Below are 15,888 nucleotides of genomic sequence, written 5' to 3' on the forward strand. Positions count from 1 at the left end.
GCCGGGTAGTAATTAGCAAAGTATTACAATCTGGTTCATTAAGCAACTCTGCCCAGAAAAATGCCTCTCTTTGTGGCAGAGGGTCTGACCTGCACCTGTTAACTCTGTAAGCCAGTAGACGCTGGAAAATGTAAAATGTTCTAGAAAAACAGACATGGACTTCCAGTAACATCTGAAGCGCACCTGTGTACCTAACTCATGCCCAAGGGAAGAAAATGCCTTATTTTTATAGAACTAACAAAAGTACTCGTTACAGGCAAGGGGAAAAAAATTACCCATGCTACACAACAACTTATAATTCTGCTGAAAGCAGCGCAATTGTCATGATATCCAGAGGCACACTGCAAATGTATGAACTATTTGCTACTACCTCCATTTCAAACCTAAGTCCCAGGGATCACAGTTGAATGTGAACCAGGAATCCTAAGGAGGGGCTATGTATTGTTGCTCCTTAACAGAAAGAATTCCAATCAGTCTGTGAATAGAATCATTTATTTGTCTTTACAGTGATGATGGAAGAATGTACAGGTGTCCTCTTTCAATAAAGTATAAAAATCTGTTTATATACAGTGAAGTCACGATAAGCTTTCATTGGGAAATTTATTTGGTAACTCCTGATCCGTTCATATTAAAATTGCGGGGGAGACGAATATTTCACGTTAAGTGCTACATTTCCAGTAGATTGCACCTGGCATGAAAAGCTCAGCTTCATCTTCAGGGTCCTGCTTGACAGATATTACAAAAGGCTAATTTTAAGTCCTGGGACTCAAAATAAACATCATTTTTGAATAATAGATATATACATCAAAAATACATCTAAAAAGGCATTGGTTAGTGCTATTAAAAAGCTCTATGTGCTTGGGTGCATTTTTTTTCTTACAGGCGAAACCCAGTGGAAACGTTTTTGTTCAATTCTAGGAATTTTCTCTTGGGGAAAGTCGGTCGAAAGTTACCTGTAAGAAAAAACAAACAAACTTAAGTAATTCAGTGATTTCTCAGGTAAGGTCAGCAAAACAGTTAGAGGCCAAATTTCACTTAGAATAGGATTTTTAGAGCCTGACAGCATTTAGTTACAGCACTTTGTACATAAAAAGTGCTCAACATTTCCCTTCGTTGTTTCAAGTGTTTTATTTTGAAAATAACCCTTAATACTCACTTCATTTTCAAATAAATCATATGTATCCCTTTGTATGCTTATGAAAATATTTTCTATCATTAATTAAATCAGCATAAAAAGAGAAATCACAGGGCATACAAATGAAGAAAATATAACAGACGTAGCCAAATCCAAACATACCTTTTTAGGAAAATTTCTAACAATGATTTCTTTTATTTCACAATAATTTATTTTACTTCTCAGAATTTACAGATGATAGAAACGTACTGAAGTTTTATTACTGCTTAACTTGGGTAAAATGGTTCTGTGATTCAACTGCTTCCGTATTTGATACTCCAGCTCATTTACAGCTAAAGGTTTTAACACTTTTGTTCTTATAGTTTTCTTCTTCTCGCAGTCACTCCTAAAATGTTTGATAAGCTGGGCACTCCTCTTGAGTGTAAAATCTTAAGTGACACAGCAAACCTCAACCTGCTATTGACGGTGTGTGTACACACACACACACACACACACACACACACACGGGCGCACGCACGCACGCCTGCTCGCCCCGACCAATAACAGCCTCAGCTCCGTCCTCCCTGACGGGCTCATCTGTTCCGGCAATCTCTGGAGCAGATTCTGGCGGGAGGAACACACGCAGAGGTGGGCTGAAACCACAACTGAGCCTCAGGGGCTGTGTGACTAAGGAAGCAGAGCTGAAATCTCTCCTTGCGACTGCACGAAACTTGGAGTTACACCTCCGCTGACAGCTTCCTAAACTCTGCGCCTGCCAAATATATGTATACATACAAATTAAGGTCCATTTTGCTAATAAGGACCGTCAAAAAGAGCATCCATGTCATAATGCGGTGAACAGACCTAAGCAGAACCGCATGTTACAGGTTCCATCTCTTGGCAGCCACGTGAACTTGACCATGTCCCACCTTTAGTCAAGCTAAGTCCTACCTATTCCACAGGTTATTATGAACACCTAATTAAGTCATGCGGCAGGGCTCTGGTTTATTAAACACTTTAGATGTACGTGGGGGGCTAAATTAGTGACTTAGGTAAATTTAATTTTGATAATTAAGAAGTACATCTAAATCTTCCATAACCTACAAGTCTAATGGCCTGGTCTAATAATACCATTCTCAAGTTTAGAATATGATACACGTAATGCAGATCTCTCCCTAGCACCATGCTAAAGTGACGGCTACTCTTTAAGTACATATTAAAACTTTAATCCCTCAACTTTAATTAGTTTATTCGTGCATTAACCACAGGCTCGCTTACATAGATTAGGGTGCTGCCCTGACGTCAACCTGCAAAGTAGTCTGCCAAGTAAGTGAGGGTCCCGTAAAACCTCAACTACATGACCCTTGAATATTCTAAATTGTTTTCAGGAAAAAAGTCTGCAAAACAACAAAAAGCTCTGGAGAAGAAGAGGGCTTTCCCAGAGTCGGTTCTGATGTGGTGCAGGCGCAATGGTCCAGATTCCCACACCGCACTGAAGTCTCTGCAGAAAAGAAACACGCTGCAGACTTGCCTCTGAGAGACTGTACACACGTTAAGTCCGCTCATCAACGTCCATAAAACACATCCTGATCGGAGTGGAAAACAAGATTCAGTGTCAACACGGCATCTTCCTGTCCTCGATACGGAAAACAAGACAAAACCACTTAAAATAGCACTGAACTCGATTTCAAAGGTTCTGCGTGGTCAGGAAACTGTGTGACCGAAATGTTGCTGCTGTCCCTGGCTATGTAAGCGGAAGACACTGTGATTATTACCTGACCTGTGTCACTGTGGCATGGGCCACTCCCTGAATTAAGACAGAGCACTGACGGGAAGGAAAGACTGTGTTAACAATGAATTCATCCCCCCTGCATGCACACCCTCAGTACGACCCTCTAAACAGGACCCCTCCCCATCCATCCAGTGGCTCCGGTAAAACACCTGGAGTCATTCATCCCACTCGCTCACCCTCACTAACAGTCAGTCACCCAGTCAAGTCGATTCTACCTCCAAATACATCTCAAATTGGCCTTTTCCTCTTTTTCTCCACATCCGCTTGCTGAGACCCTCATGAAGCCACCGTCACCTCTTGGGGGACTACGGCAGCCTCCTAACTGGTCTCCCTGCTTCTAAGCTTTCCTTAGAGAGGACATCCTTTTTCACGCAGCAGCCGTAGGGACTTTATAAATAAGCACATCTAATCGCTTTACGCAGCCTTCAGTGGGTTCCCAGTGGTTTCAATGACGAGGCTCAGAATCCTTAAGAATGCACAAGGCTCACCAGGATTTGATTCGTCTCCACACTTTCTAACCCTCCCCAGACTTCCTACGTGCCAACCACAGTGACCTTTCCTTTGCTCCTTAAAGGAACTGAGTTGTCCCTGCTATTTCTTTGGATGAGAACCGTTTCCCCCTAACTTCTCCTGCTCACTCCTACCCGCCTTTCAGGCTCACCGTAAATGCCACATCCCCAAATTCTTGTTGGCCCTCACATCGCATTAGCTCCCCCGCCAGCGGCTCTCCCAGCACCTTCATTTTCCCTTTATCGCACTGATCACAGTTGGTGATCATACAGCTATGTGAGCATCTGTTTCATACAACTGTATGGTAAGCTCTGTGAGCGTGGGGGTGTCCCCAGGACCCAGCACTGAATGCAGGACCGACTATGAGGACGAGGTGTGAGGGGCAGAGACGGGCTCGAAGGGCGCCACGGGGTGAGACTCCCGCTCGGCTCCGCTCGCTCTGCTTCTCGGCCCATCCCTTTCTCCTTCCCTCCCAACACCACCACCCAACACTCAGTTTTGCCTTCAGAGGATGCAAATAAATAATTGGCTTGGGGTTGGCAGAAAGACATGGCCCCCAAAAACGAAGCAGGATAGAAGTTGGGGAGCAACATGCCACATAAACCCTTGGAGACGGGAGTGTAGTCATCTGAAGAGAACATGTACCCGATGGAACAGAGACTGTGAGACTCCTACGTGAGTTCAGGACCGGTTCATAATTTGTACTTTTTAAGGTAAATTCTTTATCCTACTTTAAAATGTCCTTCTCATTCTCCCTGCACCAAGTCTGTGCTAGAGAGAACAGAAACGGAGGGAAAGAAGGAGGGATTTTGGCCTACTTTGTGACCATAATTTTACAGAGGGGACAACAGACCCCAGAGAGCTACTGTGGTAGAGGTGATGGTGCCTTCATCTCCTGTAGCTGCTTCTCCCTCCCTGGCAGAGTCCTTTCCTCCTCCTTCTGCTTTTCTCTGGTGACACCTTGGAGACCAGATCCCTTGCAAGTGGCTGCAGGGGTGTGAACATCTTCACATAATGAGAACAAAAGGATGCCACGCTTATATGGTCCTTCAATACAGAGGGGCCAAACAACAGCACATGCACAGGATCTGCAGACGAGAAGGCTTTGTGGGCACTGCTGAATCGGGCGACAAGGGCAAAAGCGAGGAAATAAAAGACCTTAAGTTCCACGTCTCTCCGGTGTTGCTTTACCTGATGCTAATCTTAGGCTTCATCTCCACTGTCCATTTCAATGCCCATCTCCTCCGTATCAGCAGCTCGTGACAAGATGTCTGCCATCAGTGCTTCTTCCAATTTCTTACGCACTTGTTGTACTCGCTCTTCCTGTTTCCTTTTTAAAAACAGAGTAAAAAGATACTAATAATTTGGCCAGTACTGGAACAATGAAGCTGCCGAAATGGTTTATCTTTACTTCAAAGTCATGAAAATTCCTGAGAAACATACATTTCCTTCTCCTTAGACTTTGCAAAAGTTGCTTCTACCCTCACAAAACCAAGTCACATGGGGAATGAACTCTGTCAAAAAGAGGGACATTCAGACAGGCAGATAGCCCTCATCTCACAGAGAATTCCGGCAGGAGTAGATTTATTTCAGTGACCTTTTCTACAACTTCACAAACTTCAAATATGTGAAGATTCAGGGTTATTCCTATAAAGGATAATTAGAAATAATTTAAAAGCGGGGAAGGAATACAGAAAATAAAGAAGGAGAAGAGATTTGCTCAGTGAAGCACTGAGAAAGACAGAGGAGGTGGAGGCATGATGAGCTGGGATCTCGCTGCCACTCTCTGCTATGTCAGGTGAAAGGTAGTTGGAGTTCTCCCTGGGTTCCCAGGCCTGCTGGGAGCAGGCCATCAGGAAGGAACCAAGACCACGTGATCCTGTACACCAAGGACAGGGAATGAAAAGACTCTTGAACTGAGATGAGCTGAGTAGGTTAAGAATATGCCACAAGTTTCCCTGTGTCTTGGGGACTCTAAAGGAACCTCAAAAGTGAGAGTTAATAACACCGAGTCATAAAAAAGTTCAGAACCATTAGGTGAAAAACAAAGCACAGGAAGAAAGGCTATTGGTATACAATTCATCTTAAAAAAGCAGGAAAAAAACGGAGACTAGCTCCTCGACAGGGCAAAAGAGGGATTCCTAAAACAGTTCTAGCAAATGAAGATGGTAAATAGAAATTTGCCTCCAGAACCCAGTGGAGAGGCAATGGTTGAAGACACAAGGGAAGGGACAAGACTGGCTAAGTAAAAGACTTAGAAAAAAAGCAAGAAAGGGAGAGAGGCAAAGGCCCAGCTGGGAGGATGAGCCTTGATTAGAAAACAGGACGAGTCCCCTCCTGAGACCAAAGGAAAGGTGGTTAGGATGGATACAGAATGGGAGACGGAGCAGCCCTGGGACAAATGAGAGATGCAACAAGGAATACTGATGGCTCTACTGAAAGAAGAAGTGATTTTCTCCATCAGTAGTTGAGGAAGACAAATTATAACAATGCCCCAAACCTGGGAAAGCAGAAGGGTAGAGGAGCAATGTTCCAGAAGACTCCACTAAGATGCCCTGAGTATTCACCCCTTGGGCACTCAACCAGTTGTAAAGTCGTGTCTACTGTAGTCTAGTCCCCACGTCTCTCTATCTCATGAGACCATGTCCAAGGTAGTAAAATTAACATATACTGTGTAAACACAGAAACTTTAGACGTCATCTTTACTAAACTCTAAAAACAGCACAAAGAGATAAAAGGTTTGGACTTATACGTTTTAAATGAATTTTCAAAAAGAGGGGATCTGTCACTGAATTAATCGAGCTCTGTAGCCTCGATCATATTAACAGAAACTGAAGTTCAACCGATTTTCATAGAGTGGAGCAGAGTCATGAAGAACACAATGTTTATTTCTTAAACAGTTAGCCCTGCCACTGGCTCACTGACTCCAGCTTTATGATAAATGGCTTATCAGTCTCATGGCAGTCTCTCATGCCTAGTAACAGTGTATGAGAGTCTACACAACTGCCCTAAAGTCACCCCATCAGGAAGACAAAGAAAATGGAAGGAATGGTGCTTTTGGCTAGAGAAGTATATCTGAAACTCTTGACATTGGCCACTGTTTCTCTTTTGTCTTGAGCACTGCTTCCCACATTTATGAAAACTGAAATTAAAGCATCTGCTGGATGTGGTAGGCAGAATTCTAACACAGTCCCCAAGGTGTCCCCACCTGCCCCTGCTTACATTCCTAGTACAATTCTCTCCCCTAAGGGCAGGCAGAACTTATGAATATGACTGAGCTATCATTCTATGATTAGGTTACTAATAACTGACCTTGAGTTAATCAAAAGGGATTATCATAGAGGGCCTGATCTAATAAGAAGAGGCTTTAAAAGGGGCTGGGCCCTTCCAGAAAGAAGCAGGAGAGGGGATATTAAGGGAGCCATGGGGCAAGGAAATGCTGGCAGCCTTTAACTGCTGTGAAGGGCCTCATCCCACAGTCAACAAGAGAACAGGGGCCTCATTCTTACAACTACAAAGAAATGAATTCTGCAACAAACTTAGGAGGAGCCCAGGCTCCAGAAGGCCTGCAGTCCTACCGACGCTTGGATTTCAGCTTTGTAAGACCACGGGAAGGGAATCCAGTCATGCCTGTCCCAGACTTCTGACCTACTGAACTGAGAGCTATAAATAGGTATTGTTTTAAGCTGTGAGGTTTGTGAGAACTTGTTACTCAGTATTAGAAAACAAATACACCCGTGGGTGAAAACAGTATCAAGACTGATGAAAATATATGTGCTTAATGTTGAGATTCTTAGTTGAAGGTTTAATACAGACAGATTATTGGCTACCCAATTGGAGAAAGGGTAACAATTCCATTTGCAGTCATGTATTTTGAACCTGTACTAATTCAACAAGAAATGTTTGCTTAATAATTTCTGTTATGACAATGAAATCAAATGGACAATTTGTTAGACAAGTTTACCCTAAAAGGAAAGCATCCAGATTTGGCTTTGAGACAGCTTCCTCCACTGTCAAAAGATCTGGTGTTGAAGCCGTCAGCATTCCCAAGACATCACTCAGAGAACCTCAGTCAACCCCCATAATGACCTGGAGGAATCCCTGCTGATTAACTGGGTACTCATTCCAAGACAGATAGGAACTTGTCTCCTGAGTAATTTCCTTCCTCAAAGGTAAGAATTGTCCAAAGAGCAAGTTGATTCCCTTCCCTGATTTTACATTTTGTTTTTCTTAAAAAATAACACTGATCGTAAATTCTATGTAATAAAGGCATCTGAATGCAACTTTGAACCATTCTACATCTTTGCAAAAGGAACCACTTTCAAACCCAGGAAAGGTTTTCCAATTATAAACCTAGCTAGACTCAGGCATTTAAAAACATTCTAATGCCAACTTTCATGGATTTACAAAAAAAAATACAAATACAATACACATTTTTAAATTCAAAAGTGCCTTCTGCCAGTTTGGTCTAGGAATAATACTCCAGTAAAGCTCTCTGGTTTATATTCAGAGGATAGAAACAGTGAAGTATACACACTGCCCTGTATTTAAAGGAAATACAGTATACTATACAATCATTCTAGAGTAATAATACTGAAGTTCACAAATCCCATATAAGAATTTCTTTGTGGTCTTAAATATCTGGAATAGTTTTGTTTCTCTTGAGCAATGGTTTGCTTATACTCCTTGGGCATTATCAATCTGAGCTATATGTCTTCCTTTCAAAATTGGCTGCTAAAAACCTAATTTGTGGCCCAACCTCAGAAAGAGTAAAAGATGTTAAAAGATGCACTTGTGTCCTCTCCTCATTTGCTTTGTCTTTCTTCTCATTTGCTTCTTATCTGGCTTCACTGTGTGTGTGTGTGTGTGTGTGTGTGTGTGTCTTTGGAGTCACCTTAAATTTTTACTTGAAACAGGTTTAAGTAGAGATAAATAAATCTCTAAATTGAGCTTAAGTGAGGTAAATATAATCAAGATAAGTAAACTGAATTTTGAAAACACAACTGAACTTAAAGTAGCACGGCAATGAACTGCTACTGCAGACGAACCAACGCAGTCAGCAATCACAAAAGGCATAACTGAATGAAGGGGTTCTTAGAGCAGAAAGGCAGAACCCCAGATTTCATAAGACACTGCAAAAATGATGTGGAAAGAGTACAACTGATCTGTCCTTTGGACATCATCGTGATGATATGCCTTATACACAGCACTGCTACCTTTTTCAAGCATGTATTTGTTTTAAATGTTCTCTATCACCTTTCATTAGTTTCACAAAAGCTCCTTCTGATTGATTCATCACTTACTAGATGTGCCACGGAACCTAACAGGCAGTATAAAATGTAACAAGTGTAAAAGACAAGCTTTTGAAGCCATGTTAAGCTGCCTTACCTAATGTCTTCATCTGTGACAATGAAAGCCTTGCAGAGGGGTTGAGATGTGTTAAGCCAAACAGCGGGGTTCTTTTCCACAGCAGCGGAGACTTGCCCTGTGATCGGTGCAGAGCTTGTGTGCAAAGCACTGGCAACAGCAGATAAAAGGGTCTCGTCATTACTACCTGGACCAACTCCTGCAATTAGAAACATATATGAGTTAAAGGAAATTTCTAGATGTGCTGAGCAAACCTTATGTAACCTAAAACAACTGATATCTTTATATTCATTTGGGATCAGCTATTTAAAACTGACACAAGCCAAAGCAGCAAAGGACAATAGCATATCTATTTAGTTATTATACACCAAAGAATTAACATTAAAGAAACAGTAACAAAATACCTGAGTATTATAATAAAACTTTAACATAACTTAAAAATACATTTTCCAAAGTATTAAACTTTTTAAAAGTTGGCTACATTTCCACAAGCAAGTTCAATTATTTTAATATCTAAGTCCCTTCTAAGGTCATATTACACTCCAGTATCCCTATTAATGTGTCCCTAGGATCCTGGAATAGTTTCCCCTGTAGCTGTTTAACATTCGTTTCCAGCCATATCTCAAAACTTATCTTTTTTGTGTAGGGATTTCAAAGGAAAAGCCAATGCAAGTACGCTGTACCTGCACCTTTAACAGCTTTTTCAAATACCTAACAAAATATCCAAATTAACAGAATTAAAAACTGCACACCTTGACTACATGTAGGAGACTGGAACCATGGCTACATTTAAGTGCATTGCTTAAAGTCCTAAACTTGTTAAACTAGTTAAAGCAATAATTTCCAAGAGCACAGAGGGATGAGACAATATTCTAACCATGAATTATGAGGATTTTTGAGCAATCCACAATGTATCAAGTTTTAGAAGCCAAAGTTCCAATACTTGAAAAATAATGCTTCTCTAGAAGTTGGAATTAACATATGATATGACAAGCACACCAGCAGCTGAGCTCTCCACCCCAGATCCCACTCACTCCTGTCACTGGACCAAAGGGCATCTGCTCCCACTGCTACTTGCAGCAGCAGTTTGTGGAGGGAGAGGCAGAAGGAGAGCTGTTGGCTGCTCTTTTGATAAGAGGAGGACAGAAAGAGCATGTGCTGGGGCCAGATGCTGCTTTGAGCTGCATCCTATCATTCAGCTGCATTTGGTTCTAAAAGCAGAACATGCGTTAATTTACATGACGAACCTAACTAACCTAAAGCCAAAATGTACACGCAGAAAAAAATCTTAAGTGAGACACTGCCCTGACGCATCCCTGCAACATACAAGCTTTTCAGGTACATTTCCTCTGGGTTTACTAAAACCCAAGAGGTACCTCATCCAACAAGGCATACAGTCCCCAAAGCAAAGACTTGTCTCAATCATGTCTGACTCCACTGCACCTAACACAGAGCCTGGCACATAGTAGGTACTTCTCAACTGAACTTGGATAATACCTTGAAGACCTTTAGGTAGTTCCATGGTTTTTATAATTTGTTCAGTTACATCTGATGCACTAAGTCCTTGTAGCCTCTTCTCCCAGAAAAGCTGTAAGGCAAAACATCACTGTTAATAGATACATTCTTGGGACAAGAAAGTAGCGCATCGATGCTGTTGAATAATGAAATTGAAATCATTTCAGTAGTTTCCTAATTTCCCCACTTTTTCCTTACAAAAAGCTAAATGATATTCCAAACATGACTTCAACACATCATAATTCTTTCAAGTTATATTACTCAAAAACTTTTGTTATTCTAGCAACCTATTCACTTGTTACATACAATAGATATTTATGTGCTATGTACTATATATAGTCCTTTATAAGGTATCTTCCAAAGAGTATAACTTGAATTTTTTAAAGGTTCATTTGGCATGAAAATTTAATGTTATAATTTACCAGGAAAGAAAAAAACTATATTATGTAATACCTCTTAATCCGATATTGTTTGGGAAATAACTCCTCCATCTATGTGATTTTTCCCAGACACTGAAGTTTAGCCCTGTAGCATACTTTAAGGGGAAAAGGCCATTTTTTAATGGAAACTTGCCTAAAATGTCTTACATACTTCCTTGCTTTTTAAACAGGATGTAATATTCATGAGTGACTCTCTTCCTGTTGCACAGAGCCTGGGTCGCCTTAGCCACTCGGGGGCCCCAGGTCATCCTTCTGGCACCAGTGAGCGCACACTGAAGTCTCTTCACACCCTCTGGGGCTACTGAGGTACGCAATTGCTTATTCAAACACTAAATGGTCCAGGACAGTTCTGTTTGATTTTACACCCTTCCTACACTTAGTTCTCTCTCCTAGTTGGCTATTACTTCTCACTAATATCATTCAACCATTCGACATATATTTATTGAGCTCCTACTATGTGCTGTGCTTGTCCTGTGGATGCAACAGTAGATAAGACAGTGTCTTTGTCCTTAAGCCTCATCTCTTTTCTAGTCTGCTTCATATTTACTACAGCCCAAAAAACAGATAAAGGAATTCCTCAGGATTCGATATACCTGTCTTTAACCCTGGATACCCAGGGCCTGTCACATGGTAAATACTGAAAAAATATTTGTGTGAATGACTGAATGTGGGAGTAAATGGACTCAGAATCAGGATCTTGAGGGACACACAAACCCAAGTTGAGAGCCCAGCTATAGATGTATGACCCTGGACAAGTTCTATAACCTCCAGAGTTTCAATTTCCTCTTCTGTAAAATGTGGCAGCAATGACTATCACATAAGATTACTGTGGAGATTAAATAAAGCAATATATGTAAACACCTGTCACAGAGTAGGAATAAGGTTCATCACATTTACTTTTAACAAATTTTGACCACTCTGAGGGCTTTTCAGGCTTATATTCTAACTTCAGGATATATGAAAAGTATCAAATAATCGCCTTCCAGACAAATGAAAAGATACAGTAAAATACTTCTATTTATGGCAGAACAATAATATGTTAGATTATATAATAACCACAATGCTAGCACCAAGAGTAACCTGCTTCACTGTCCTTTGAAGACCTCTGGTATGTGGTTAACAGCTCCTTGTATCTCCACACAAATTACATCAGCAGCAGAATATGTGGTCAACACATATGAGGACATGAACATATCAACCGTCATGAGAAAAATAGTTAGGTGAAGGTAATAATTAATGAATGTGATAAATGTCTCAAGAAAGTCTGCCTGCTTTTCCCCAAATAACAATCATCTATGCTTTGAATATCACAACTATAGGATAAAAACAAGAAAAACGAAAGTGCAGTTAATTCCTAATGAAAAAGCATACAGAGGGAGTCAGTGAATATGAGATTAGTAAGTGCTTTTATAATAAAATTATATATATAATTTGTAAAAATAACACTGCCAAAAACCAAGTTTGAAAACCTTGTACAGAGATGATTGCTAACAAATTACACCTAAAAATTCCAATTCTAGATAGCAAAAGTTAAATTGTTTACCCTCTATAATTTTTAATGTTTAAATTCCTATTAATTTGAAGGAAAAAAAATTTAGAAAGAAAAATTTTGCAGAATAAATCTTGGATTGAGAAACAAGTGTACAGCTCTAGATTACAAATCCTGGTACCACTACGCGTCATCTGATAGCCCTCAACTAAATGCGAAGCTGAAACTGAAAGGTTGATGAGCTCTTTATAAATGAAATGCTTATGCCATGAAAATGGAGATACATGTATTTATGAATGTGTAAGTGCGTATGTGTGTATTTCTCCCTGCCCCTACCCACCCTGAGAAGTGGGGAGGTAGTGGGAAAGTTCAGAGCAGGAAAGGAGGCTAGTTTGAGAAAAGAAAATATTTAACTGGTCAGGGGTACCACTGCCCTCCTCTCCATCCTGTCCACCATGCGTTCAAAGCTAACAAGCTTGCCTAGGTTCCATGAGGACTGGAACCATCTTCATGAGCTAGATGTCTGTTTACATTTCAATATGTCCCTAACTCACTTTCTCTACACCCATCTTCTCAGGTTCCTGCTTGTTTTGTTTTGGAGAGGGGGGATTCTTTGTACTTTAAAATATGTTTAAAATTTATACTGAGCAGGCATTATGCTAAGTGCAGTAGTCCAGTCTTTTACATATTGTATGATTGGATTTATATGACATCCTAAAAAAGAAAAAACTACAGGGATGGTTGCCAGGGATTAGGGGTGGAGGGAGGGTTTCACTGTAAGGGGTTAGCACAAGGGAATTCCTTGGGGTGCTGGAATTGTACTCTCTGTTTTTTTTTTTTTATATAAACATAAACTTTATCCCGCTGATACAATTACCATTTTTTTTCCCAAGCCAATTGCTCAAGGAATGATCAACATGCACTATCTCCATTCTCCCAGGCCCAGTTCAACTTTATTACCCCAGCCCCTATCCCATGCATTTCCATTAAATTTACTGTTAAAACAGTAAAGGAGCTTACTGTTAGTCAGCTCCTCTCACCAAGTTCAGTGACCTTTTCTCGTTATCTCTGGTCACTTTATAGCCCTGAATGCTTTGGAGGGCTGCAGCGAAAGGGAGAGGTCTTCCTCTGCCTGAAATTAAAATTTCTGATCTACTCATTTATGTATTCCACGTGTTTACGAGGTGATTAACTGTGGTAATCTAGAGTTCTTTTTATTGAATTTCCAGTAGAAATCTAAAGACAGAAATATCGAAAAGATGAATCTCCCTAAATTTGTAAGGAGTCCCCCACTAGGACAGCTGTCTTCTCCACCATACTTTCATGAACACTATTGCCTTCATAAATCCTAATCTACCCAATGAAAATCTGATTTCACCTGCCAAATCCAATAGTTTTCACGGCTTAACCTTGCTGCCTTGTGTGAGGTCAAATAATCAATGTAAGACTTTTAAGGATCTAATATTTGGAGAAACTCCCTAATGTGCTATCCCTCTCAGTTACTAAATCCCTTTCTAATCGCCACTAATCAGACCCTCCTCTAATACCATGTTTTCTTTGTCACCCTCCAGTATATAAGAGAACTGGATAGCTCCCATGTGTTCATCACTTTAAATTGCCAACGATCTGGGCAATGCCCTGTCCAACAAGCCAGTCGATAGAGAAGCACAGGACGTGATTAAAAGTTGTCCCAAATGAAAAAGACTGCCTAAAATATCACTGACAGGGACAGTGCAGCTTTGGAGAAACCATCCTGCTAGAAAGTGGAGTTCATCTCTACACCTTTGCTCCTCACATGAATGTAGGAAACACCTCTATGACATCAGTGGAAGCACAGCTGCAAGTACTTTATCTTAGAGTCCCAGAGGACAAGCATGATGATGTGTTATAACTAGGACTTTGGCAGACTCTTTCAACATGCCTTACAAATGATATCCAAAGATGAGGGTGAGGAAGAAATGGGGGTGTCAAACAATTGCTCACATCATGCACAAACACACATCCCAATTCTGATGTGCTGGGATGTAAGGCTGATCGTGTTTATTAGGACTGTCCTCCATCACCCTGAGCTTAATAATACGTACTCTGAAGGGATCTGTGCTCTTCGGAGGAAGTCAGAACAGAAGGTTTTATTGGAAAAAAGCAGTAGAGAATCCATCCAAATTACAGATACTCTTTTAGTGCCCATTATACACAAAGCACTTTGCTGGGCACCAGGGATAGTTATTAGGATAACTGGCAATCAGGCAATCACTGCCCTCTGGCTGCTTACTGTTTGGTGAAAAACTAGCGAAACTCTATGAGGTAGACTGTAATAATTGCAATAATGAAGATACAAAATTAACTTCCAATTTGGGAGAATCTGGAAGGACTTTTAGGAAGAGTTAGCATTCGAAAAATGTGTAAGAATTCTATAGAAGAGGAAAGACTACTCCAAGCCAAGGAAATAGCTTAAGCAAAGGCAGGGGAGTGAGACAGAGAGTATGGGCCAGTATTTCTAAATGGTTTTTATACACAAGAATAACCAGGGTGGCTTGTTTTATATGCATGTTCTAAGACCTCAGCCCCAGAGATTCTGTTCAGTAGGTCTGGGGTTAGATAGCTGGCCTTTATTTTATTTTTTTAACCAGTGTCTTAGGTGATTCTGATGCAGGCCGGGGATCTCAGTTTGAAAAAGGCTGGTCTGGTCTGTGCTGAGAGAACGGCAGTACACACACAGGGCTGTGTACACTGATCACCGAGACCCCCGAGTTATTCCTGATTCTACCAGAAGATAACAAACACATCATGCTATCCTCTCCTCACAGAGAACAGGAGGAAGGTATTTGCCTTTCTATTTTTCACTGCAGGAAGACGTGTGTCAAAGTACATTTAAGGGTATACCAAATTATTTAGGTGTAAACAGAAGAAGGGCTTGCCCAAAGTTCTGTTTGTGCCCAGGCATGTCCTCTTGGTGGAATAAGAGGAGGAGGATGACAACTCCCACTTACCCACTGAGCCCCTTCCTTCAGCCTGGCACTGTGCTCAGGGCTTTACATACAGTAATTCGGTCTTTCCTACAGCATTTTGAAGAAGACATCATTGGTCCCACCTACAGTAACTCACCAAAGGTGCACAACTAGTCAGCGGTGCAGCTGGAATTAAAACTCAGGTCAGTGTGCTTAAACCGTCCTGGTCTTAACAGTAAAAGCTCTGGAAGAACACTTACATGCATGGCTCTGTGCTAACAGTAACAGGCCTGAGACCCTTGTAGTCATGAAATCAAAGGCAGATGAAAGATCAGTAACTGCTAAGAAAATTGTCAAGTTGCTCTTAATCCATTTACCAGCTAAGTATGCTGTGTAAATTGCCCACTGTAGGTGACTGGTGCCGAAGCCTGCCTCCTCCTCATGTAGAATTAAGAGGCCTGGCCGTGTAATGTATTTTGGCTAAAGCTGGCACAGGGTTTCAAGATGATATCAAGGGACATCCCTGGTGGTGCAATGGCTAAGACTCTGCGCTCCCAATGCAGGGGGCCCGGGTTCGATCCCTGGTCAGGGAACTAGATTCCACATGCATGCCACAACTAAGAGTTCTCATGCCACAACTAAGGAGCTGATGAGCCGCAACTAAGGAGCGCACCTGCCGCAACTAAGACCCAGTGCATCCAAATAAATAAATA

General features: G+C 41.2%; 1 protein-coding gene across 1 annotated transcript in view; it reads right to left on the reverse strand.

Annotated features, from left to right (window-relative positions):
• Nucleotides 1-473: 473 nt before the first annotated feature.
• Nucleotides 474-15,888, reverse strand: part of MBD2 (methyl-CpG binding domain protein 2) — a 91,523-nt gene continuing 76,108 nt past the window's right edge. Inside the window, exons 8-11 of the mRNA XM_024756809.1 lie at nucleotides 10,281-10,371; nucleotides 8,805-8,982; nucleotides 4,608-4,746; nucleotides 474-953 (exon numbers count right to left, since the gene is read on the reverse strand). Coding sequence (XP_024612577.1) covers nucleotides 4,620-4,746; nucleotides 8,805-8,982; nucleotides 10,281-10,371 — 396 coding nt within the window. The 3' untranslated portion in view covers nucleotides 474-953; nucleotides 4,608-4,619. The remainder of the gene's footprint in view (nucleotides 954-4,607; nucleotides 4,747-8,804; nucleotides 8,983-10,280; nucleotides 10,372-15,888) is intronic.

The sequence above is a fragment of the Neophocaena asiaeorientalis genome, unplaced genomic scaffold (assembly GCF_003031525.2).
Source record: "Neophocaena asiaeorientalis asiaeorientalis breed wild unplaced genomic scaffold, Neophocaena_asiaeorientalis_V1.1 scaffold133, whole genome shotgun sequence".
Taxonomy (NCBI): Eukaryota; Metazoa; Chordata; class Mammalia; order Artiodactyla; family Phocoenidae; genus Neophocaena; species Neophocaena asiaeorientalis.